General features: G+C 50.5%; 9 protein-coding genes across 9 annotated transcripts; 7 read left to right on the forward strand and 2 right to left on the reverse strand.

Moving 5' to 3' along the window:
* Positions 1–686: 686 nt before the first annotated feature.
* BDW70DRAFT_137355 (uncharacterized protein) lies at positions 687–1,909 on the forward strand. The gene has a single exon (XM_073737021.1). It carries the CDS (start codon positions 787–789, stop codon positions 1,735–1,737), a length of 951 nt encoding a protein of 316 aa, XP_073595382.1. The 5' UTR covers positions 687–786; the 3' UTR covers positions 1,738–1,909.
* Positions 1,910–2,621: 712 nt separating this feature from the next.
* On the forward strand, positions 2,622–3,143 carry BDW70DRAFT_160497 (uncharacterized protein; the record flags this gene model as incomplete). The annotated part of the gene is made up of 1 exon (XM_073740852.1): positions 2,622–3,143. The coding sequence occupies one exon, from the start codon at positions 2,622–2,624 to the stop codon at positions 3,141–3,143; it is 522 nt and encodes a 173-aa protein (XP_073595383.1).
* A 482-nt stretch (positions 3,144–3,625) lies between these two features.
* BDW70DRAFT_160498 (uncharacterized protein) lies at positions 3,626–4,509 on the reverse strand (the record flags this gene model as incomplete). Its single annotated transcript, XM_073740853.1, has 4 exons — positions 3,626–3,706; positions 3,800–4,301; positions 4,375–4,403; positions 4,462–4,509. 4 exons carry the CDS (start codon positions 4,507–4,509, stop codon positions 3,626–3,628), a joined length of 660 nt encoding a protein of 219 aa, XP_073595384.1.
* Positions 4,510–5,326: 817 nt separating this feature from the next.
* On the forward strand, positions 5,327–6,867 carry BDW70DRAFT_137356 (uncharacterized protein). Its single transcript, XM_073737022.1, has one exon. It carries the CDS (start codon positions 5,356–5,358, stop codon positions 6,763–6,765), a length of 1,410 nt encoding a protein of 469 aa, XP_073595385.1. The 5' UTR covers positions 5,327–5,355; the 3' UTR covers positions 6,766–6,867.
* Positions 6,868–7,788: 921 nt separating this feature from the next.
* BDW70DRAFT_137357 (amidohydrolase family protein) lies at positions 7,789–8,882 on the reverse strand. The gene has a single exon (XM_073737023.1). The coding sequence runs from the start codon at positions 8,857–8,859 to the stop codon at positions 7,846–7,848; it is 1,014 nt and encodes a 337-aa protein (XP_073595386.1). The 5' UTR covers positions 8,860–8,882; the 3' UTR covers positions 7,789–7,845.
* Positions 8,883–9,938: 1,056 nt separating this feature from the next.
* On the forward strand, positions 9,939–14,269 carry ncr1 (sphingolipid transporter NCR1). Its single transcript, XM_073737024.1, has 3 exons — positions 9,939–10,341; positions 10,405–13,855; positions 13,961–14,269. Exons 1-3 carry the CDS (start codon positions 10,081–10,083, stop codon positions 14,062–14,064), a joined length of 3,816 nt encoding a protein of 1,271 aa, XP_073595387.1. The 5' UTR covers positions 9,939–10,080; the 3' UTR covers positions 14,065–14,269.
* Positions 14,270–14,585: 316 nt separating this feature from the next.
* On the forward strand, positions 14,586–18,593 carry BDW70DRAFT_58606 (putative importin beta-4 subunit). The gene is made up of 3 exons (XM_073744338.1): positions 14,586–14,846; positions 14,912–17,240; positions 17,432–18,593. Exons 1-3 carry the CDS (start codon positions 14,801–14,803, stop codon positions 18,336–18,338), a joined length of 3,282 nt encoding a protein of 1,093 aa, XP_073595388.1. The 5' UTR covers positions 14,586–14,800; the 3' UTR covers positions 18,339–18,593.
* A 1,034-nt stretch (positions 18,594–19,627) lies between these two features.
* Positions 19,628–20,833, forward strand: BDW70DRAFT_150711 (putative proline racemase; the record flags this gene model as incomplete). The annotated part of the gene is made up of 1 exon (XM_073739194.1): positions 19,628–20,833. The coding sequence occupies one exon, from the start codon at positions 19,628–19,630 to the stop codon at positions 20,831–20,833; it is 1,206 nt and encodes a 401-aa protein (XP_073595389.1).
* A 3,376-nt stretch (positions 20,834–24,209) lies between these two features.
* BDW70DRAFT_160504 (uncharacterized protein) lies at positions 24,210–24,722 on the forward strand (the record flags this gene model as incomplete). The annotated part of the gene is made up of 1 exon (XM_073740854.1): positions 24,210–24,722. The coding sequence occupies one exon, from the start codon at positions 24,210–24,212 to the stop codon at positions 24,720–24,722; it is 513 nt and encodes a 170-aa protein (XP_073595390.1).
* Between the last annotated feature and the right edge of the window lie 20 nt (positions 24,723–24,742).

A 24,742-nucleotide genomic window follows, 5' to 3' on the forward strand; every position in this document is an offset into this window, starting at 1 on the left:
CCAAAAGGCGGGGCTGTCTGTTCATCTCTGACTGGATATCACAAAGAATGAGATCCGAGTATGACAGCAGTAGAATAGCACTCGATTCAAAGCGATTCGCAATTCAGAGATCACAATCCTTAAACACAGCTTACTCGACAAGGCACCATAGCTCGTCAAGATTGCGTTTCCTATTGGATACAATAGAGTAATCCCCGCAACCACTACAATCTAACGAATTAGCAGCCCTGCTTTATCGCGTCTGGAAAAAAAGGACCGGGATGCATTTACCTAAAGCAAGCCAGTTCAGCTGAAGGTCTGCCCAGATGAGCGGGGATAACGACTACGACCTGAGGCAGGAGCCTTTGTCTATAGAGAGGCCCCGCAGCCCGATTACTTACCCTCCTATTCTGAAAGCATGGCCGCTATGAACAGTCGGTATCCGAGGGCCGTGCCGGAATTAAGGCGCGATTTGCAACCTGAATCTAACCTTGGCCTCATTAATAAGCAGGACATATTGCAGGACATATTATCCTAAGCTCCAACTGCCGGGATTCACGATCGTAGACCGTGGACTGCCTTAATGGAATTAAGGTGGCCGTTGTGTTATGAGATAAGTCCGTAATCTCCGTCCGGTAGCTCCACGAAGCATGTACTGCCCGCTCTCTGGGCTGTCGTGCAACACAATTGTCTTGTGGCCATAAAACCCCATCCCTATCTTCTCTCAGGGCTTTTGTTTGGGTCTCTTCATTGCAAGCTATCGATCTGTATCTTATTCCTCGCCTTAGAGCCCAGTCCGTTCTCACCATGTCTCAAAAGGTCTTTGTCACCGGCGCAACTGGCTTTATTGGCCGCAAGGTCACAGAGCTTGCTGTCAAGGAAGGGTACAGCGTGCGCGGTCTCTCACGTCGTGACGAAGGCGATGCCCTACTGGAGTCGCTGGGCGCGACTCCCGTCCGCGGCGACCTCAAGAATGCAGACCTTCTTACAGAAGAGAGCAGAAACGCCGACATTGTCCTGCACCTTGCGTTCGATCACGATTTCACCAAGCCGTATCAGGAGCTAGTTGACACTGACATTGCCGCTGTGACCGCCCTTGCCAAAGGCCTTGAAGGAACCGGCAAGCCTCTTGTGGTTTCGAACGGCACAGCCAACGTCGCGCCTGATCCCAACGGAGGCGAGACCGACGAGGATGCCCCGTTAGCAGACCACCTTCTCACCAACCGTGACGGCGCCGAGAGGCATGCGCTTTCGTTTGTCAACAAGGGCGTGCGCGTTGTCTCCATACGTCTCCCGCAGTACGTCTACGGTCCTGGTAGCACAACCGGCTTCGCCGCGCAATTGATCAAGCTGGCGATCAGATCCGGTGAATCGGTGTACATTGGCGATGGCGAGTACTGCTTCTCGGATACATACGTCGATGACGCTGCCAAGCTGTACCTTCTTGCCGCCAAGCACGCAAAGCCCGGGGACGTCTTCAATGGCACTGGGCATACAACCACAACATACAGGGCCATGGCGACTGCGATCAGCGAGCTCGTAGGAGTACCTGCTCGCTCTATTACTCCTAATGAGGCAGTCGCTCGCTGGGGCCCGTTCCTTGCTGGATTCATTAGCATCAGAAACCGTGCGTCGAACCGAAGGGCTGTTGAGCAGCTTGGTTGGAAACCTGTTGGACCGGGGCTGCTATGGGAGGTTCGCAACGGGAGCTATGTGCCTGTGGCGGAGAAGTTCAAGAAGGAGGCTGCTGCACAGTGATTGGAATATTTGGCACTTCGGGCGCTGCGTTCGTCTCTTTTGGTATATCAAGCTCTAACTTGCGTTCCGAATGTCCGTTCTGGCAAGATACAAGCTTACTAGGATCATATAATCAAGTCAACACAGAAATATGCTGCAGGATAGACTGAATTTGACTTGGATAAGCGAAAGATGAGAGGTGTCAACAATCTGTAACCTACTAACCCGGTGCTTTCTTCATGGCCACCCATTAATTTACGCACTGTAGTGAATAAGCAAGACTCAGGCTTGTCTAATCGGTTTCTTCTGAAAATTACCTTGATGAGTTCCACTGTCCTTATGCGGGTTGTTAGATCCTCTGTTGTCTGGACCGCCCTCAAACGCCTCTGAAAACTGCTTGTTGAATTGCTTTAGATGGTCTTTTTGCACCGTGAAGGGATACGAATAATTTTGCGGCTGGCCCTGTGTTTTCGAAGAGGGTTGGGGCGGGAAGACTGACGTCAAAGTTCTATCGTTCTTATAATCTGAGGATAGCAAAAGAACGCTGCTATCATAAGTAGCAAGGTGTCCAGGCTTAGTGGCCCTAAATCTATCGAGGTCTAGAATGTAGGTACGGTGATGTGCTATGAATGGTGGCTGCGGCTATTCAGGGTTCTGATTCACTGCTGAGATTGAGAATGAGAGGTTTTGCTTCTCGTTGCCGTCTAGGTTGAGGCATTTGTTGGTATTGCGGCGCTCAATAAGAAGAGGTACGCTTTTTAGCGACGCAGTGAAACCCTCGAGTCCCTCACTAACACAACCTTCCTTTTCCCATTTCCTCCGCTCTCAGCCTCTCATTCATTCCTCTTCCTAAGAACAACAAGACAAGACTTCTTGAACAACAAAACTCCGTCCTACCTTTGCAAATGTCCATCCTCCAGCCGTTCCTCGACTGTATCTTCGGGGCTCGTCCTCCCACCACCAACACCGTCAACACCACCCACTCTCGCTCCCTAGAAAGCATTGCATCGGACATTGTCACCAAGATCCTTACCGCCGACTCCCTTGATACTCTCCACAAGGAGCTCAATGACCAGATCTCCACCACAAGCTGGACAGAAGCTCTCGCAAAAGCGACGCTAAAGGGTCTCGAAAACGCGATCAAGACCGGTGCGAAGATGGCAAAGGCCGCAGCTGATGCTGTAGCTCAGGCGAAAGAAGCCGCTATTGGGTTCGCAACTGAACACCCCGTTTATGCGACGCTTATTGCCCTGGGCGTGTTAGCTGTATTGACGCCCTGGATACTCGAGGTCCTTGGATTCGGTGAACTAGGACCCATTGAAGCGTCTTTCGCGGCCAGATGGCAGAGTCTTTATAGGGGATATGTGCCGAAGGGAGCGTTGTTTGGGTATTTTCAGAGGCTGGGGATGAAGTGGCACTGGCTGTGAGGGGGTGCTCTTGTTTGGCCCTGCTAGGAATTCAGAAGATGATGCATGGGCTTGAATTTTCAGTATCTGTTGCAGAAGCGAGAAACTAATGAGTTTTGCCTGAAGGTGCGCTGTGTTAACCTGGGAAGATCCAAGTGGATTATTAGCACCGTTATGCACGATGAAATCTTAAAAAATAATGGAAATCTTGCTGGTGTCATTTCAACGTATGTCTTAAATCGGCCAGTATTTCAGCTTGCACTTAATGTAAGATTTAAGCACTCGGCACTCTCGGTGCTCACAGCATTTAAAACATCCGGCGGAGCATTCCAGAACAACATTTAGGGCTAAGTATGCCCTTCGCGACAAACGCCCGCGGCCAAGCACCTACGGCGAAAACGATCCCATATGACGCTCAATCCACATCCCACACGTTCCCCTGTCCAGACCCAGAATGTGGCAGCAATGTTCTTCTCGCCTCTCCCTCATTTTCACAATCATCATTACCCTCCTCCAACCCCGGTCCCGAGAGCCGCTGCGGATTCCGCCCATTCACCTGAAAACGCGTACTCATCCAACTCGCCCTGCGAGCTGAGAGTTGTGCAAAAGCAATCTACGTCGACAAGCCGCTTAACTTTTTGTCCAGAGTATAACATGACTGCGCGACTGTAACTTACCTTAACGAGTAGACCTCCCACAACAGCTGCGAAAACCATCCATGAAACCCCCCTTTGCGAATCTCCCCAAGGCTCTATACAGGCCCCTCTATATCCCATCTGCAGCTCGCAGGCGTTATCGCCGTGCGCCCGGTCCTTGAACGGCCACGCACGATCATGAATACTCCTTAACCCGCAGCACTGAAAGCGGTCCTGGATTGTGCGGATCGCATGTGCGTTCTTTTGCTGGTAAAAGGACTGCCATCGGCTTTCGAGATGACAGGAGAGGATCTGAGAGGGAAAGAGGTAGGAAAGTGCCAGTGTGCCGAGTGTTGTAAGGAGGATTGTATGGATCTGGGATGAGAGGGGTAAGATCAATCTAGCAAGATTTGTATTGGATTCGTTGAAGATGATTCGGAAGCTGGCGAGGACGAGGAGGGCGACGGGGGCGAGGAAGGTTGTTGTGACGGGGATCCAGGTTGGGAGTGGAAGGTAGAGGCCTGTGGTTCGGGCCCAGGAGATACTGGCCGAGGGTCAGCTAGACTAGATTCTGAATTGTCATCGGATGTGATCATTAGGGGTGGGCAAGCTCGTACGCTCCGAAGAGAAGGGAAGTGGCTGAGGCCTGTTGAAGAAATGGTTAATGACAGAATTGGACAGTTCGATGATAGCCGACTTGCCACAAGAAGTAATGCGTAAAGAGCCAATGATGAATTGTACTTGAAAGGCATTCTTAACGGTTAGTCTGGATGTTGAGAGCTGAAACTGATGAACGGTGAGGAAGATAAGAAGTTGAAGGGGGTTGTTTGTGTTTGTTAGAAGAAGGCGGGGTATACAAACACGCATATGGTGGCCTGGCTTCGCAATCAGTTTCAGTCACTCTTCCTGCGTGAATTGTAACTGACCTACCAGACTTAATGCGCTTATAGGGCAGGAGCTAAGTCTGCTTATAAACTCCTACCAACCTCTAATATCTTCATCTGCTTGCGATAGAGAGCCAGCAGGAATCTGGTCTGGGTCTATGCAAAGACGGCTGAAGATGTAATCTTGGTAGAAGGGCAGCACAGCGTCGCTGCTAGAGTATTGAGAGGTCTGTATCCTAACTATACCTTGAAGCTCATATTGGATGATTGTTTCAGTCTGACTTGACCACTTCGGCATGGCAGCTACCTACCTCTTGAGGTTATGCCTTCCATCTGGCCTAAAAAGAGTGTATATCCTTCTCTCCCAAGAGTTTTGCGTCGTTGCAGGCTCTCTAGGCTTGACTGATACTGCAGCAGAATCTCTTCTCATTGCCACAGATGCGGGGATGATCTATATCCGACTAGAGTCCATCCGCCAACGAACTACCCTTTACCTCTGATTGTTACTGCTCTTTGTTGGTTGCGCGAATTATGCTCGATTTCGCTAAGTAACCAAGGCCATTAATGAAGTAAAAGAGGAATGGATTAGTAATCCCTTCAGACCAGTCCTTAGCATGATCCATCAATTCCATCCACCTCTGTTATACCAAGCAAGCATCTGGTTTTCATACTTCTATTTCCCAGTTTTCATTCTACACTTTCTAGAGGCTTGCCATGAGTGCTCAGAAATTCCTCGCCGACGTCGAAAACGGCGTGGTGCCGGTCGACAGCCACGAGAAGGTGTTATGGATAGCATTTATCTACATGGATGAGCCTCTGTGGTGCGGTATGGGCGTGTTTGATGTCATCGAGAAGCTGCACGCGCATGGATGGTCATTCGGCGAGGGCCAGTTGAGGTTGAGTCGGTCAATTAGCTACCATCCATCCCTACCTAAAAACCACCATACTAACCATCACAAACACAGCAGCCTGGATCTGTTCTACCTAGCCCAGATCGCAGCAGCCATCTACCGCTCCTCCAACCAAATGGAAGGCATCTTTCCCTCCCCTGACGAATTTGATACTTTCTATACTGAGCATCATGCACTCCTGCACCCCTCTGTCTGGCGCGCCTATTATTCCGAGCCATTCCTAAAACAGAACACCACAGCCCGCTTCTACCGCCTCCCTGACCTCCAAGTCCTACCAGACTCAGACTCCCCGCTGGACCTGCCGCGCAAGCAATCTCACGTTGGCGGTGGCTCACATGCCACAAAACTCCCCCGCTGGGCCTACAACGTCGCGTGCACACACCTCAGACAACCCTTGCTTCCGCTCGCGACTCTCACCAACATAGCCCTCAGCACGCTCGAGGCAACCATCAACCGCCTGCGCAAGGCGCACCCGAGTGTGCGGCCCTACTCAGAGACGCAAGCGCGCTTCTGGCTGGAGTACATGGGGGCCCGTCACTTTGGTGCACGGACCAGATCCAAGGCGCCGTCCCGGGACACGTGGAATGAGAACCGCTTCGGGATACTTGTGGCGCAGGGGGCGTATGATGTGTATGAGTGGGAAGGGAAGTATTCGGTGCAGCTGTGGGAGGCAAGCTGGGAACAGCGTGGGGTTGTTGAACCAGACGTGAAGGATGGCATGTGGAAGAGCGAGGTAATGTGGTGCAGGTGGCCGGATGGCGGGGTTGGGGCGTATGCGTGGTGGAGGGGATGGGAGGCGGAGCTTGGTGGTGAGGAGGAGATAGAGTTTTTGGCTGCTGTTGCAGTAGAGGAAACAGTAGGTGTGGAGCTAGATAGGTTGGACCTTGCAGTACGGTCACATATATTACTTGGGGTAATGCGGGCTGCAGTTAAAACAGGGCTGGAAAGGGAAGATCTTCTTCAGGAGCTGGAGACGGGGATGGTGAAGAGTGGTCGGATTAGGGAGGAAAGAGCAAACCTGTGGCTGAAGGAGGCTTTGGGGGTCATGGAGCCATATGTGAGGATATGGGAGAGGGTGTGGCCTGATGCAGAAGAGACGGGAAAGATGTTACGGCGGATCTTGGTAGAGAATGGGCAGCTTTTTGCAAGATGGAAGGCTTCGCCGCATTTGAAAGAGTTTAGTTTTGTGCTGGGTCCAAGGGTGGAGGAGTAGCAGGTTGCTAGAGCGAGGTCGTCTATTCTATTGTGCCTACGGCGCAGGATTCCTGGTATATCAGGTTTTGTTAGGGCTTCGGATGAGCGGGTTGAGGTTGCTTGGGTCTTTTTCTCGTTAATCGAGCCAACATGAAAGGGATGATCATTTATACAAGAATAGTTGAACCGTAGTTAGCCTAGGGATAAATTAGCAAGAACAAAAGGAATCTGACGGAGATTGGCGAGATGAACTAAAGCTCCAGCTGCCTAGTACTTGGTAGACATTGGTACAACATGATATATCACTACAGAATATTTTGGCACATCAATTTGCAGCAGCAACTCCTCAATCTCCACCACCAAGCTCGCATGCTGCTGCGGTATTTCCGCACTCACACTCCTAGCCAGGCCCAACAGCCGGCGTTGATCCAGTTCCCCCAACCAAGCAGGCCCAGGCTCATGTCGGCGCTGACCAGCTCCTGATACCGCCCGCTATCTCCCTCTCGAGAGCTCGGCCCTGATGTAGATTGCCGCATACAAATGGCCCAATCAAACTCAGCATGGTTGACCAGACACCCGAGGAGACAGTAGGGAATGCGAACTCTGCCGTGCATGGAGAAGGAGCTTCGTTAATCTGCGCCGCCCAAACCCCGCATGACTGCTAAATGCGCAGTGTAGTATGGGAGTATCACTAAGAACAGCGTTGCGTCCCAGTCGAAGTTCTCTTGAGTCAAGTTTGACGGGGCGTCAACGGCTCAAATAATTCCTAGTCCGAATATCCTTATCCTTTTCTTCTTGTTGCTACGGTTGGCGGATGATCAATATCCGACTAGACTCCATCTTCCAAAGAAATATCCTTTATCCTCTAATTGTTACTGCGCTTTGTAAATTGCGCGAATTATGCTCTATCTCGCTAAAGGAACCAAGGCCATTCTAATGAAGTAAAAGAGGAAAGGATTTGGGTGAGCTGACCGGTTTACGATGGTCCTTAGATAGCATCTCTCAGGTTCATCACTGTTCTAAAATGTTCCAAGCTCAGATATAGCTCCTTGATTCTTTGTGGAGTCATTGTGATTGTGTCTATTCAATATTCATGGAATTAAGAACCTGGAAGGACATTCAGTTTCAATAATTGAGCCGCATTTCTCCAGCGAATGCCCTCCAACACGTCGTCAGTCACCATCCCGCTCTCCTCCAGCTCTTCCAACCACTTCAACCCATCAGCACTCTTTGCAAATGGATAGTCCACGCTATACATGATTCTATCATGCTTTGTATTACGCAATATACAAGCCAGCGGATCCAACGCCCAATTGCCACTGGTCGTCAACCATAGGTTATGATCCCAGACCTCCCTGAACGATCTCTCTTTCCCCCACCGCGATGACACCCGCTCTATCCTCTGAAGCATGTAGGGGATCATCTCACCCATATGCCCGATAATGATTTTCAACTTGGGAAACCGGTCAAAGACCCCCGCTGCATACAGACGCAATATATGAATCGCCACGTCGCCGTGCCAGCCGAATCCAAATGAGAGGATAGCTGCATTCACGTCTTCGGGAATGTTGGAGGAACGGTACGCTGTGAAGAGTTTCTGGGAGGGCCAAGTCGGGTGGATATATATCGGCACGTCCAGCTTCGTCGCCTCATCCCAGAACACGTTGAATTCCGGTCCGTCATAGTACAGTCCGCCTTCTGTATGACTGTCCACAAGCGCCCCGACAAAGCGTATCCCACCAAATGCGCCTGAGCACATACGATGGAGTTCCATTGCTGCCTCCTGAGGTTCATGCATCGGCAGCTCGGCGAACCCAGCGAATCTTGTTGGACAAGCACGTATGGCTTTGGCAAGCTGGTTGTTGGTCTCTCGGCATTGGGCGGGAGACAGGTCACCTGGACCGTGGGAGATTACTTGCATGGTGACTTGCCCGTGGTCCATGTCCGCAATGCGCCTAGGTCCAAGCTCGGTGAAATTGTCGAAGAGCCCAGGGATGGCTCGCATTTTCTCGTTGAGCGCATTTGGAGATGCGAGGGCGGCGCGCGAGAGAAAATGTTCTTCGAGGGTGATGATCGGTCTTGCGATCGATTTGGCTATTGAGTGAGGCGGCATGAAGTAGTAGGGGCGGTATTTTTCGTTTTCAAGGAATCTATTAGTGAGAATCAGTGGACGAGCGGGTTCCTTATACTGATTGATAAATATTCCACAGCTTCGGACGATACCGCTGCTAACTCCGCCAAGCTCCGTCATGATGCTATATCCGATAACCCCATTTGTAGTGTAGGCACCAGCCAAATAGATAGCTTAACGATTGTTGTGGATGAAGAATATCATTAGACATTGATCTTCTCCGGAACACTGTCAGGCCAACCATGGATCGGACTGAAAGAACAATATAGCGGATTTCGTGTGCCAGATCCAAGCCAATTTATCCAAGCCACATTGGGCGTGAGCAGGATGTCAAATTAACTGGCAAGTAAGTTATTGCCATACAATGTATCTCACGACTTCTCCAGGCCACTGCCCGAACGAGTTTTCTCCTTCGCCAACACTGTTAGTCTTGCGGCATGCCATACACAACGAGTACAAGGCTCACCGTCAACCGAGTGGGAAAATACGACTAAGTATTATGAAGATAGTTGTATACATCGTTTCCTTCATGACTGTATAGAACATTACAACTACAGCTTGAAAGCTCTCCTCGCATCTAGATGCATTGGGTAGGTGTTGTACGGGCCTGTCGATCTTAAATAATGGTTCGCTTAAGCCTTTCGTGCAACAATCATCCAAGACTTATAATGGCTTTTTTGTCCTTTACTTCGCAAGCCACGCTACGATGACAGTCCAAATGACAAGAGAACCCTCCCAATGGCAAGAAGCTGCTCTCGGTGTTTTAATCTCAACTTATGCTAGGCATGCCACCTTGAGCATGTTGTCAGAAAACAATGGAAAGATCTCGAAATGTAAGCTCTATTGTGTTGAGCATCCTTAGTCCCAGGAGGACACAGATATCAACTAATAGAGGACACAGGACCTGATTGAGACTCGCCGAGCACTCTGGAAATTCAAGCCCTAATTGACTCACGTGACTGTGAATGGCTTCGGCTTCCCCGACCGCTTACGTAGCTCTTGGCGCGAATCATGGGGTGATCCGATCGTCATTCCGCCTGAGCGCCCTGCTTCCGGCACACGAAGGCGACCACATCACCACAGCAGGGCCATCCAGAGTCCTGTCATCCTTTCTTTATCCTCTTCTGTTATCTCTATAACTTCTGACATCTTCTTGTTGAATGTACATCCAATAATAGCGCTTCAAGCCTACCCCTCAACACGATGCGGGGACTCCGCTTCATCCCCATCGTTGCAGCCCTGAGCTTCCCCGCGCACTCTTTTGCCCAGGGGAAGACGAAGATCCATGAGAAGGGTCGCTGTGCCATTCGCGGTCATTGTGGGAAACAGTCGTTCTTTGGCGGAGAGCTTCCGTGCCCTGATAATGATGTTGCAAGAGAGCCGGAGGCTGCGGTAAGGGAGAAATTGGAAAACCTGTGCGGCGCTAAATGGAAGGAAGGGCCGGTATGCTGTGAGGAAGAACAGGTGAGTCATAGGACAAGTGAGTAATGGGATTCAGGAGCTAATCGGTTGCCTTTGCGATATCAGATTGATGCGCTTTCGAAAAACCTTAAGCTCGCTGAAGGGATCATCTCCTCGTGTCCTGCCTGCAAAGACAACTTTTTCAACATATTCTGCACCTTTACTTGTTCACCAGACCAGTCGCTCTTCATAAATGTTACCAAGACCGAGAAGGGAAATTCTGGGAAAGAGCTAGTTACAGAACTGGATAATATATGGTCGGAGGAATATCAAAGCGGTTTTTATGACAGCTGCAAGAACGTCAAGAACGGCGCTTCGGGTGGCAAGGCTATTGATTTTATTGGTGGTGGCGCAAAGAATTACCAGCAGTTTTTGAAGTTTCTGGGCGACAAGAAGCTTCTGGGAAGCCCGTTCCAGATCAATTACCACACAGAACCCCCGGAAGACTCTCAGGGTATGCAGGCGCTACCGATTCACCCCAAGGCTTGCAATGATGCGGATCCAGCATACCGTTGCTCTTGCGTTGACTGCCCCGATGTGTGTCCCGAGCTTCCTGCAATCAAGACCGAAGAACATTGCCACGTAGGGCTTCTCCCTTGCTTGTCGTTCTCCGTCATTCTCATATATTCGGTTTTCTTACTTGGGGTGGCTGGATTTTCAAGCTATTTTACCTATAGAGAACGCAGGTATCGCAAGCCTGAACGGGTGCGACTTCTACAGGACCCAATCCCAAGCGACGACGAAGATGAGGGCGACATTGTTCATGCAGGTGGCCATTTGGAATACCCTCATGGATATTACAAACTTAACTCTATGCTCGATACTGTGTTTAGTCGCATCGGGTCCGTTTGTGCTCGTTTCCCCGCGTTGACGATAATATCAAGCGTTGTTGTGGTTGTAGTATTGAGCTTGGGGTGGCTGCGGTTCGCGGTGGAGACGGATCCGGTCCGTCTCTGGGTGAGCCCTACTTCAGCAGCAGCTAAAGAAAAGGCATTCTTCGATGAGAATTTTGGACCGTTCTACCGCGCAGAGCAAGCATTCCTCGTCAATGACAACGAGACTGGTGATGGTCGGGTTCTTGATTACGACACCCTTACCTGGTGGTTTGGCGTTGAGTCGCGCATTCGCCGCGTGATCTCTTTGGAGCGTGGATTGTCATTGGATGATATATGCTATAAACCTACCGGCGATGCATGTGTGATTCAGTCGGTTACTGGTTACTTTGGTGGCTCGCTGTCGAACCTGGACCCAGATACCTGGCAGGATCGTTTGACGCATTGCGCCAGTTCACCCGGCGATGCCAGTTGCCTTCCGGACTTCTCGCAACCTCTGAGACCGGAGATGATTTTAGGCGGCTATGAGGATTCAGGGAACGTTCTAGACGCCAAGGCTTTGGTAGTGACCTGGGTTGTGAACAATCATGCTCCGGGCTCAGAAGAAGAGGCCGAAGCGATTGATTGGGAAGACACCTTTAGAGGAATATTCCAGGTTGTCCAGGAAGAAGCAAAAAACCGTGGTCTCCGTGTCTCTTTTACCACGGAAGCGAGTGTCGAGCAAGAACTGAATAAGTCAAGCAATACTGATGCGAAAATTGTCGTTATCAGCTATATCATCATGTTCATCTACGCATCCCTAGCTCTGGGCTCTGTGACAATGACATGGAGATCGCTAATCAACAACCCTGCTAATGCTCTGGTGCAGTCCAAGTTCACCCTCGGCGTCGTCGGCATCGTCATTGTTCTGATGTCAGTGTCCGCGTCAGTTGGGCTGTTTTCCGCTGCAGGCGTCAAGGTCACGTTAATCATCGCTGAGGTGATTCCTTTCCTTGTCTTAGCTGTTGGTGTGGACAATATATTTCTCATCGTCCATGAGTTTGAGCGCCTAAATGTCAGTCATCCAGATGAAGAGATTGACGAGCGCATTTCCCGAGCTATTGGTCGCATTGGTCCTAGTATCTTTCTCTCCGCTATTACAGAAACCGTTGCCTTTGCTCTGGGAGTCTTTGTTGGAATGCCCGCAGTCAGAAACTTTGCCATCTACGCGGCGGGTGCTGTTTTCATCAATGCTATCCTGCAAATTACGATGTTTGTCTCTGTTCTCGCCTTGAATCAGAAACGCGTCGAGAGCCTCCGCGCGGACTGCATTCCCTGCTTGACTGTGCGTAAGGCTCATTCTGGCATGCCTGAGGACTTGACTTTTGATGACCAGGACGGGGAAGGCGTCCTCCAAAAGTTCATTCGCAAAGTTTACGCGCCTTTCCTTCTCAACCGCAGAGTGAAGGTAGTGGTGGTGATCACTTTTCTCGGCATTTTGGCCGCCGGGCTGGCTTTGACCCCAGAGGTGGCTATGGGCTTGGATCAGCGTGTTGCATTGCCGAGTGACTCTTATCTGATTGACTACTTCGATGATCTGAGCGAATACTTTAATAGTGGCCCTCCCGTATACTTTGTCACTCGAAACGTGAACATTACCCAAAGAGAACACCAGCAGCAACTTTGCGGCCGGTTCACCACGTGCGAGGAATACTCACTGCCATTTGTGCTGGAGCAAGAGTCGAAACGGTCGAATGTGTCTTATATAGCCGGAGCCACTGCCAGCTGGATTGATGATTTTTTCTACTGGCTCAACCCGCAACAAGATTGCTGCTATGAAGATGGCAAGCTCTGCTTCGAAGATAGAACACCCGGTTGGAACATCAGCCTGTCTGGTATGCCAGAAGGCGCCGAATTCATTCACTATCTTGAGAAATGGATCAAGTCACCCACAGATGCGTCATGCCCTCTCGGTGGAAAAGCGCCATATAGCAATGCCCTCGTTTTTGACCCAAAACGCATCACGACCAATGCAAGCCACTTCAGAACTTCCCATACTCCTCTGCGGACCCAGGACGATTTCATCAAGTCCTATATCTCTGCTAGACGCATCGCTAATGGCTTATCAGCAGAGCACGGGATTGATGTTTTTCCTTACTCCAAGACGTACATTTTCTTCGACCAGTATGTTTCTATAGTACAGGTCGCAGGTACTCTACTTGGATCTGCCGTGGCAATTATCTTTGCTATTACCTCTATTCTGCTCGGCTCTGTCGCCACAGGGGCCGTCGTGACGGCGACGGTCATCATGATTGTGATCGATATAATTGGTTCCATGGCCATATCCGGCGTCTCACTGAACGCCGTCTCTCTCGTCAACCTCGTTATATGCGTGGGCATTGGCGTTGAATTCTGCGCCCATATCGCCAGAGCTTTTATGTTCCCATCGCGCAGCATCATGGAGACCGTGCCCTCGAAATTCCGCGGCAAGGATGCGAGATCTTGGACAGCGCTCGTGAATGTAGGGGGTAGCGTGTTTAGTGGCATCACCGTTACCAAACTTCTCGGAGTGTGCGTTTTAGCCTTTACCCGGAGCAAAATCTTTGAGATCTACTATTTCCGGGTATGGTTGGCGCTGATCATCTTCGCGGCCACCCACGCTCTCATTTTCTTGCCCGTTGCGCTTAGCTATTTTGGCGGAGACGGTACGACTCCTTATTCTTTTCTCTCTCTCTCTCTCTCTCTCTCTTTTTTTTTTTTTTTTTTCAATTTTTTTGCTTCTTCGATATAAGATGCTGACAAATTGCTAGGATACGCTGACCCTGAAGCCAGCGGGGGATTAGAGGAGAACCTTGCCTCGAGAAGTTACCGCTCCCTGTTGGTTGACGACGATTACGACTCAGACGAATATTAGCTGCGCTGGTTCGCGGCTAGCTAACACATCTGTAGCGGTAATCACCCTTCGTATGTGATGCTGAGGCGTGAACCGTGTTTATATAAGCCGTTTTCCTCCTGTTTGTTCCAATAGTATCAAGAATCCACTAGTGCTAGCTTAGAGCTGGATCTCATGTTGTTCGTTAGTCATTGGAGAATTCACACCACTGTTGGATACCACGGTAGTAACTCCCGGTATACTTAGGAAGCGGCCAAAATTTGGCTGGCCGCCATGCATAAATATCCCCAATAGACATTGTTGACAGATTCTGAGGAGGTATAAGAGCACATGAGCAGAATCAAAGCAGCAGGATAGTACTAAAATGTTAGCTAGCTGAAGAGAAATAGCATTTGTGTATTAAGGGAGAGAGCATAGCATACCTGCAAACATAATGCTTGAAGAGAAGATGTGGGGGGATCACATGACAGAGCCAAACATTAGCTTCTCCTAAATTTTTTTTTCTCGGCCTTTCCTCCTTTAGGCCCCTCCACAACAATCTTCTTTCCCTCATCCTCCCCTTTTATTTTCTTTTGCTTGTTCTCTTTCTTTTGTTCATACTTGTGATACCCCTTGTGCTGTCTGTTTGTGTGCAGACAGCCATCTAATCCCTTACGAGGTCCTTCTACGCGTTGTAGAGGACAAGGGATAACAACCCCGCTTACATCTTGTCTCTTAAGAAATTCTGAAGGAAAAAAAATTTGCACATTCAATCATCATGGATCAGCAACGATTCCTGCAGCAACTGCAAGTCGTTCTTAACCGTGAGTACAATCGATGCATAATATGTGCAATGCGTGTCTGGAATATGTCGCTGACCTGATCACAGCTACTCAGGGCAACGTTAAGGAGGCAACTGGAATTCTTCAGCGCGAGTACTACAAGCACCCCGAGGCCCTTGTCCTTCTCATTCAGGTTGCAACTGGCCATGACGACGCGCAGTTGAGGCAACTCGCTGCCGTCGAGGCTCGCTCCTTGGTTGGCAAGCACTGGGCTAAGGTTCAAGCTGGCCAAAAGCCTGCTCTCCGCGAACAACTCCTTCGCTCTGGTGTCAGCGAGGCCAACGACCTTGTCCGCCACTCTGTCGCTCGTGTTATCTCAGCTGTCGCCAAGGTCGATTTGGAGGATGGCGAGTGGGCTGACCTGCCCAACTTCTTGATGCGCGCGGCCGACGGTGGAAACAAGGATGAGCGTGCTGTCTCGCTCTATATCCTGTTCACTATTCTTGAGACCCTCGGAGAGGGCTTCGAGGAGAAGTTCCAGGATCTATTCGCTCTGTTCGGCAAAACCATCCGTGACCCAGAGAGTGCTGATGTCCGCATCAACACACTCCTCGCCCTGAGCAAATTGGCCATGTACCTCGACTCCGCTGAGAACATGGGACCCGTCAAGGCATTCCAGGATCTCGTTCCTTCCATGGTCGCTGTTCTCAAGGACGCCATCGACCAAGGCGAGGATGACCGCATCATGCAGGCCTTTGAGGTCTTCCAGACCCTGCTTGGTTTCGACCCCGCTCTCCTCACAGTTCACCTGAAGGACCTCGTTCTCTTCATGAACGAGATTGCCGCCAACACCGAGATTGACGAGGACACCCGTACTCAGGCTATCAGTTTCCTGATGCAGACCGTCCAGTACCGCAAGTTGAAGATCCAGGGCATGCGTCTTGGTGAGCAGCTTGCCCGTACCGCTGTCCAAATCGTCACTGAGCTCGGCGATGCCGCTCCCAACGACGACGACATCACGCCTGCTCGTTCCGCTCTTGGCCTCCTTGATATGCTTGCTCAAAGTTTGCCCCCTAGCCAGGTGGTCGTTCCTCTACTCAACACTCTGGGCCAGTATTTCAACAATGCCAACCCAGATTACCGCCGTGCCGGTATCATGTCGCTAGGCATGGTTGTTGAGGGCGCCCCTGATTTCATCAGCACCCAGATGAAGGAGATCATGCCCATGGTTCTCCAGCTCCTTGCTGACGGCGAGCTCAAGGTTCGCCAGGCCACCCTGCATGCCGTTGCGCGCTTGGCCGACGATCTTACTGAGGATCTCAACCGCGACCACGAGAAGCTCATGCCTTTGCTCTTCCAGAACCTTGCCAGCGCTATGCAAGAGTCCAAGGGCGAGGAAGAAGGCCCCACTGTTGACATCATGAAGGCTGGTCTCAGTGCTATTGATGCCGTTGTTGATGGACTCGACGAGAAGGACGTTGCTCCCTACCAGAACGAGCTTGTCCCCATCCTTCACCAGCTCTTCAAGCACCCCAACTACAGAATCAAGGGTCTCGCTGCTGGCGCCCTTGGATCTCTCGCTTCCTCTGCTGGTGAGGCGTTCCTCCCCTTCTTTGACGACTCTATGCACCTACTTCAGGAATTTGCCACCGTCAAGGACAGCGAGGAGCAGCTTGACCTTCGCGCCAGTGTGACCGATGCCATGGGTGAGATGTCCGCCGCTGCCGGCCCTGAGCGTTACCAGGCTTACGTTGAGCCTCTCATGCGCGCCACTGAGGAGGCTCTTCACCTCGGACACTCTCGTCTCAAGGAAAGTACCTACATTTTCTGGGGTGCTATGGCCAAGGTCTACGGCGAGCACTTCGCTACCTTCCTTGACGGTGCTGTCAAGGGTCTCTTCAACTGTCTTGAGCAGGATGACGATGACCTTGAGCTCTCTCTCGGTGAGGCCGCCAAGGACCTCATTGGCCAGGAGGTGACCGTTGCCGGCCGCAAGGTCAAGGTTGCCAGCGCCGAGGACGACGATGACGAGCCCGTTGGCGAGGACGGCGAGATTGAAGACGTCGACGTTGACGATGAGGATGACTGGGACGATATTACCGCCACCACTCCTCTGGCCCTCGAGAAGGAGATTGCCATTGAGATCATTGGTGATCTCGTCACGCACACCCGCAGCGCCTACCTCCCCTACTTTGAGAAGACCATTGAGATGGTTATGCCTCTTGTTGAGCACCCTTACGAGGGTGTCCGCAAGGCTACCATCAGCACCATGCACCGCTCCTACGCCATGCTTTTCACCATTGCTGAGGAGTCCGGCCAGATGCCCAAGTGGAAGCCCGGTCTTCCCCTCCAGGTCGAGCCCGCCAAGGAGGTTAAGAAGTTCGGTGAGATCCTCATGACTGCGACCATCAAGATGTGGACTGAGGAAGATGATCGGTACGTCAACTTCAGCTTTGTTTCTATGCCCTTCCTGGAATTATATGATGAAAACACTCGTTTAACCCAGCTCACTTTGACGCACAAGTTGCGATTGATGTGAAAGACGTTTATCTACTCCTGATGATTCACTATTCTGCTTATTATTGTTTTAAGGCGTTTTGTGACCACTGCTAACTCGCCTAAACCAGATCCACTGTCGCTGATATCAACCGCAACATGGCTGAGAACCTCCGCTTCTGCGGTCCCGCTCTCATTGCCAACGAGACTACCCTGCACAACGTCATCCAGATGATCACCGACATCATCACCAAGAAGCACCCTTGCCAGCTCGAGTTCGCCGAGGAGGACGTTGATGCTGGCGAGGAAACTTCTGAGTTCGACTGGATTGTCGTTGACACCGCCCTCGACGTTGTCTCTGGTATGGCTGCTGCTCTTGGCGAGAGCTTCGCCGAGCTCTGGAAGGTATTCGAGAAAATTGTCCTCCGCTACGCCGGCAGCACCGAGTCCATTGAGCGTGCCACTGCTGTTGGTGTCCTTGCCGAGTGCATCAATGGCATGGGTGCTGCTTCCACGCAGTTCACCCCTGCCTTCCTCAAGCTCCTTGTCCACCGCCTGAGCGACGAGGACCCTCAGACCAAGTCCAACGCAGCTTACGCTGTCGGCCGCCTTATCGAACACTCGAACTCGCCTGAGGTTGTCAAGGAGTTCCCCACCATCCTCAGCCGTCTCGAGCAATGCCTCCACCAGGATGTCTCCCGCCTCCAGGACAACGCCACTGGCTGCTTGTCTCGCATGATTCTCAAGCACCGTGAGAGCGTTCCCATCAAGGACGTCCTCCCCGTCCTCGTCAACATCCTTCCCCTCAAGAACGACTACGAGGAGAACGACCCGCTGTACCGCATGATTTGCCAGATGTACAAATGGGAGGACCCGACCATCCGGGAGCTCACGCCGCAGTTCCTTCCCGTCTTCCAGTCCGTCCTCTGCGGCGATGCCGACCAGCTAGAGGACGAGCGCCGGGCCGAACTCATCGAGCTCGTCAAGTGGCTGAACCAGATGCAGCCTGGTGCTGCCCCCTGGGCTGAGCAGCTGTAATGCTGTAACAGCGCTTCGCCTCTCTTGCTATGATGAGTTACGGACGCCAACAACTTAAACGTAATGGATACTGGATAGACTGGACATGTTTTGGACGATTACTAGAAAGATACCCTAGCGCCGGGCCGGTGAGCCTGCGCAATGACCACGGACTGCCACAGCGTATGGGCTATGGCAACGACTTATGATGGAAGATAACAGAAAAGTTTGTATATACTGTTAGAATCATGTCTTTCCTTATTTCCTACAACCAGATTGTGTGTCTGCGTTCTTTATGGCTGCCTACACACTGTAGTCAAATAGTGAGGCAAATGCTAAGCCCGCGCTATAATTAGCTCGCGCCGTAGTGCTGCCACGTGAGCATTCTGACCCACCCACCGCCTTTCTTAAGCCCTGCCTGCGTCATCGTTTCCATTCATCTCGATTTAATATCTCCTGTTCCATTCATTCCACGGTTCCCCGTGCAAATATATAGGCTGAGCTGAACCCAGAACCCTACTTTCTCACGCTCTAAAGAAGACCAACAAAGTACACCATGCCCTCCATCACGACACCCCTAAACTGGACTCTCCCTTCCTCGGGCTCCAGCTCCGGCTCTTCAATCACCAAGCCCATCAAGACCGTCTCTAAGCCCTGTTTTGGCTGTGACTGTGGGGATACCGAGTGCGATTTTTGTATCTGTACCGTTATGTGAGGCGATAGCTAGGTATGGCGTATGTATTCCCTCTGGGCATGAGTTGAGTAGTTAACAAGATTCTCGTAGTTGCGCGTTCTGGTTCAGCTGGGTGGATGACGGAGGTAGTGAAATCAGTGGACGGTGTCTTAACAGATGGGCCGTGGTTTATAAGCCCACTTGAAGTTTTTTGCAAAGCCTTTTTAGTTTATATCCTCTTGGGCCAATGCCATCTTTTTTTTCTTGTATTGTTTCTTTAGTGTATTAGCAGCAGACAAGTTCTCTTATGCGGGTTGCTACGGGAATCTCCCGCCAAGACTCAGCAGCAGAAGCATACCAGCTCTAGTATACTACCCAGCAGGGAGACAGACGTGTTGAAGATGTTTTCAGTTCTCAGCTATTGAGGCAGCGTTCGGCATTGCTTCCGAACTATAAGAACCTACACAGTACAGCGGATTTGGAGGCGGTCTCCCGCAGCGCCCTTCGACAACATCAACTCCACCTCTGCGGGGTGCTCAGGTATATTCTCTTCGACTACTTCCCAATTACCATCACAAAGATACCTTTTACATCCCTCTCTGCTACAATCCATCTTGCCGGCTTCTAAGTATAAATCATGGATATCGCAGACGCACTTCAAACGCACCCCACCGCCATAAAATGCATCGACATGCATACAACCGGCGAGCCAACACGCATCATCTATTCCGGTTTCCCTCAATTACGCGGCACCACGCTTCTCGACAAGCGCGACGATGCTCAGTCGCGCTACGACCACCTCCGTAAACGACTCATGCTTGAACCGCGCGGCCACAGCGACATGTACGGCGCTATTTTGGTGGCTGATACGGAACTCGTGCAGAAAGGGGATGCGCATATTGGCGTGTTATTTACGCATGCAGGTGGTTTTTCGACTATGTGCGGGCATGCGACTATTGCCCTGGGCAGGTTCTTGGTTGATACCGACGATCGAAATGTTTTCCCGAAGAGGGGGGACTTGGTAGTTGATTACGAAAAGAAAGAGGTCGAGGTTCGGATTCATGCGCCTTGTGGGGTTGTGACTGTTTCGGTACCGGTCGTTAGTGATGAGCATGGCAGGGTGAAGTCTGATGGGAGCAGAGGGGTTTCGTTCCTCTCGACGCCGGGGTATGTTGCCGATTTGGGAATTGAGGTAGAGATTCCAGAGGAGCTGAGGTGGAAGGAACTGGGTGAGAGAAAGAGTATTGTGGTTGGTATTAGTTATGGGGGCGCTTTTTATGCCCTCGTCGAGGCGCAGAATATGGGCTTTGAGCGAGGGCTAGGAGGTGACGAGGCAGAGATGGAGGCGCTGGCTGCAGCGGCGCGGAAGCTGAAGCGGTATCTAGCGACGCACCCGGCCGTGATTGAAGCGTTGCAGCAATCAGAGGATGAGAGACTCTCCTTTTTGTACAGTATTATGGTGGTTGATTCGAAGATAGGCTTTCGGCCAGATGGTGCTGAGGGCGCCGAAACCGGGGTATGCTTTTTCGGAGAGAATGGTCAGGTTGACCGCTCGCCTACCGGATCTTGCGTGACGGCGAGAATGGCATTGGCGCATGCGAAGGGTGCCAGAGGGCTTGCACAGCGGTGGGCTTATAACTCTCTCGTGTCGAACCAGTTCGCAACTGGGGCGTTTGTAGGCACGCTTGTTGACCAAAATGTCAGTGTGACGGGTTTCAAGGGGAATACATGGCCTGCGGTGATTGTACGTGTTGAGGGAAGTGCATATTACACGGGAGTGATAACCTTTTTGCATGAGCACGGCGATGTCACAAGCGAGGCTGGATTCATAATGAAGATTTGAGAAAGCTCTCCTATGGGGATAGGCCAATAAATACCACAAAGTACTCAACTTGATTCGTTCCCGATTATATGGCTGGTACTCCTGGCTACCCATAGGCTGCACGCGTGGATAGTGTTGGAATATAAGGACCGGCATATTGCCAATTGGTTTTTATGGCCTAGCTGTAAATGCTGACAGATAGTACTACCTGCTTTATATATAACTCTGTAAGATAGTTTTGTACCTGATAATATACTACATTTCTAATTCAGTCGTATCCAGGCAGGCGGGCTCTGCATCTGCAGACTAGACCACTTCACCTGGTAGGCACCATTAATATTCGTGGTAGGCATTTACCCCCTTGTGATGAACTGGCAAATAGTCATGGCTCTAGCCATGTTGTAATGAGGTGTAGGAAGCTCCTGGCGACTTGCGAATCGAAACGCCTATTTGGCAGCAGTAGTCGACGTTCAATATCAATCACGTATATGTCAATGTTAGGCAGCGCCGAAGGCCACTTTCGGGAGCTGGCATACCCGTTGAAGAATATAAAGACGACAGTTGAGTAACGGCTATTGTCTTTTTAGTGGACTTCTTGGATACAGACAGTAGACTTGTGCAATACTGCTATTCTCAACTTGGCTGAACTACGCTTGTCTAAGCATTTGCTGCCTTCGTTTAATTTAGTCGCCAGACCAATCGAGCTAGAGATAGCTACGCGGTTGGCCAGTTCCCCAGTCGTGAGCTTAGGCATCCTATATCTGTAGAACCACCGCGCTGACAAGAGTTCAATCATCTCTCAAGGCGTCCTCTCTATATACTCTCCCGCACCGCTGAGTTCCGGAATATGTGCAATAGCAAAGTGGCCCTTAAGGAGCTTACTAGTGGGCAGATCAATAGTATGCTCAATGCTTGGGTCCCCGTATTCAAAATATATCTCAAGCTCTCCAAATAGCTGAAGTATATGAGTTAGCGCCAAGGCATTATAGGGCTATAGGGCCCATATCTAGATCAAACATATCTGAAATGTACAAAGCAGCCTCTTTTGATTCGCTCTTTACTTATAATTAGAATAAATTGAGCACCTGATCACCCTATAGGATCATGTACCAATTCTGACTCTTTAGAAGAGACCGTCAATGGGGAATTACATATGCCACTTCTAGATATTCAAATTAGTCACTCCTTTTAATTTCTTCAGAACCCTACATCTCTTTTTTTGCTATTCTTATCCTATCAAGCCTCTTTTTGCTTCAGCTCTATCAAACTTGCGGGAGAAAACACAGCATAGTGGTCATGTTTGAGGCACTCTTGTCGTAACCTAGACACATGACTTTTGGTGCCCGCTGTTGATTTTTGATTTGGGGAACATACAGGTATAGGCTGAGGTGTTTCCACATATGATGCCCTAACTACAACATATCATAAAGTTCGCTCATGCTAGGATATATTGACCTCGCAGACTCACAAGGCATGAAAGTGTTATCGACCAGATGTTTTGCAAAGCTGTCAATAATACCCCATAGCTGTGTTTCTGTTCTTCAAACTCCACAACACGAATTCGCGAAAGTAGGCAAAAGCTTGAGGGAAACCTGAGCTATTTGTGCGCTCTTCTCCGGTATAGCATTCGCGTATATGCAAGCAAAGAAGTACTCAAGGAAGACATCCTTGTACTGAACGCGTTTCGTTTAGATGTTCCATCTATGAGTCTGCCGGTTCATAACGCCCTCTTGATGTATGCTCAGGTGCATAGCCAATCAACGTCTTGAACAGTATTTTCTGACGGTGGCATCTTTCGGCCCAGTGATCTTAAGTCTTGTATTTGAAGGTGCAAATGTGGGGTTTGACATAGCCAGACAGATTCACGCGTGCCCTGCACGGGCAAAGGATTGATATTGACTGGATATGGAGCATTGAGTGCAAGCTGATTAGTCGTTCTATTTGAGGCTGTCTCAAGCTTTGTGGACCTCTCTCATGTCGAGGACAATCCTCTTAAAATGGTCAGCGGCTGGCTCTATACTCAGCGGTAATCAGAGTTGTTAGACATATCAGTATACCGTCGAAGCTATAAGAGAACCCAGAAAGGTGTGATTGATGATGGTTGTAAGGAAGAGAAGGAGACCAGTCGCTGCTAAGCGAGTCGAGAGACTCGTGACTAACGGGATAGTATAAGTTACTAATGAACTTCCCACTCAGTCAATAAGGGCTAACCCTATTTGGAGAGCTAAGTTCTGACTACGGCAGACTAATACTAGCTGTCATATATCGGAGACCGGGTTCTTTGCCTCTTATGGGCGGTGTCAACAACGGCGCCGGGAGACTCATCGTCAAGGTTAGCTTCACCTCTGTTACTGTGTGCATCCAGACAGTCGGTATCCTATCAGAAGAAACTGTGGCTTGGTACGATTAGTCTGGCGAATCAGAGCAACATTCGTTGATGATGGCAGCCGCTATGGCTTTTTTAAGGGCAAGTCGGTCCTGTCGTTGGTTTAAACCGTCTTTACCTCTCTTGTCCATCCCAAATGTCGCTGGCCAAACTCCCGAACGATTTGGTTCTTCTCATCTTAAAATGCCTGAGAGCGCCTAAAGAGTCGAGTCCAGTTTCACAAAGTGAAGAAGAATGTTCGTATCTCAAAGCACAAAGCGATTTGAACTCCCTCATCCAAGCTAACCGCCGGTTTTGCAGTTTACTATCGCTGCTCTATCGCTATAGCTTAGAGCCTGTAGAGAGCGTAGCTTTTCTCGGGCAGCAGCGGTTGGGTCTCTGGTGGCGGTCAAACAGTTTGTCGCCGAGGGTTTCGATGTACGATACATGCCAGCAGACTTTCGGTGTACCGCAGAGACATCAAGACGCGAGAAGTGGAAGCCTCGGGAAGACGGGCATCCGATTCTCCTTGCCTCTAGATACGGGCATGTGGAGGTGGTGAAGTACCTTCTAGGCCAAGGTGCAGACCCATGTTTCAGGAACACATATCGGCAAACACCTTTGCGCCTGGCCCCAAAGAATGGCTGCCTTGCGGTTGTAAAGATTCTGCTCGATCAGCCTGCGGTTAGGCAGGATAGTCACAGCATCCCATATCCGGCAGATTGGAAAACATGGCGTATGCAAGAATCTCCAATTCAGCCAGCGGTCTCCACGAAACAAAAAGATGCTGTGGAATATTTATTAGTATTGCCACAATGCACCACTTACCATACCCGCTTTCTAGCGTCTGCATGCCTCCCTGAAGCAGCTGCTACGGGCGACATATCTATGACCTCGCTTCTGCTCGCGTACGGTGCGAACGTCAATTTTTAGTCCCCCTCGCAATATACTCCACTTGTCTCCCTCCGCCTCTGGGAACTGGACAGCTGCCCTACTGCCCTCATCTCCGCTGTCAGACACGGCCATCTCCAGATGGTCCAATTCCTAATAGATCTAGGCGCTGAGATTAGCCACGGGCCCAGAAATGGCTACGCTGGAGGCTCAGTTTTGTCTGTGGCGGTCACTTATGGACATGAAGATATTGCCAAAGAGCTGCTGAGATATGACGTGCTTGAATTAATTGATGGCACTTTACACGGAGCCGTCTTTGGCGGCTGTTCAAGAATCGCCAAGCTCCTCCTGAACGAACTTGACCACAATCCTCGGTTTGCGACCCAGTTGCAGGGTCATAATCTGCTAGCATATGCAGCATCACGAGGAGATCTTCAAGCCTTCGAGCTGTGTCTAGGATACGGCTTCGATGAACAGGAGGCTTTGGTCGCCGCTATCCAGTCGAATAATGCAAGTATCGCCGGCATGTTACTGGATCGCAGACCAAGCCCTTGTCTACCACCCATCCCTGATACCTCGGTGGACGCTGCATTTATCAATTCAGATATCAAGGCAGATCCATCCAGCGACTGTGAGATATTGTCGACAGCCTAGGTCTCAGGAAATTGTTACTT

This window comes from Aspergillus foveolatus (genome assembly GCF_047715535.1).
Source record: "Aspergillus foveolatus strain CBS 279.81 unplaced genomic scaffold BDW70scaffold_28, whole genome shotgun sequence".
Classification (NCBI taxonomy): Eukaryota; Fungi; Ascomycota; class Eurotiomycetes; order Eurotiales; family Aspergillaceae; genus Aspergillus; species Aspergillus foveolatus.

Bases quoted from the DNA above. Each gene is read 5' to 3' on its own strand.
- BDW70DRAFT_137356 (XM_073737022.1), top strand. From the start codon at position 5,356: ATGAGTGCTCAGAAATTCCTCGCCGACGTCGAAAACGGCGTGGTGCCG.
- ncr1 (XM_073737024.1), top strand. From the start codon at position 10,081: ATGCGGGGACTCCGCTTCATCCCCATCGTTGCAGCCCTGAGCTTCCCC. The intron at 10,342-10,404 runs GTGAGTCATAGG...TTGCGATATCAG, and splicing joins TATGCTGTGAGGAAGAACAG to ATTGATGCGCTTTCGAAAAA. The intron at 13,856-13,960 runs GTACGACTCCTT...ACAAATTGCTAG, and splicing joins TAGCTATTTTGGCGGAGACG to GATACGCTGACCCTGAAGCC.
- BDW70DRAFT_137357 (XM_073737023.1), bottom strand. From the start codon at position 8,859: ATGCCGCCTCACTCAATAGCCAAATCGATCGCAAGACCGATCATCACC.
- BDW70DRAFT_137355 (XM_073737021.1), top strand. From the start codon at position 787: ATGTCTCAAAAGGTCTTTGTCACCGGCGCAACTGGCTTTATTGGCCGC.
- BDW70DRAFT_58606 (XM_073744338.1), top strand. From the start codon at position 14,801: ATGGATCAGCAACGATTCCTGCAGCAACTGCAAGTCGTTCTTAACC. The intron at 14,847-14,911 runs GTGAGTACAATC...ACCTGATCACAG, and splicing joins ACTGCAAGTCGTTCTTAACC to CTACTCAGGGCAACGTTAAG. The intron at 17,241-17,431 runs GTACGTCAACTT...CGCCTAAACCAG, and splicing joins TGGACTGAGGAAGATGATCG to ATCCACTGTCGCTGATATCA.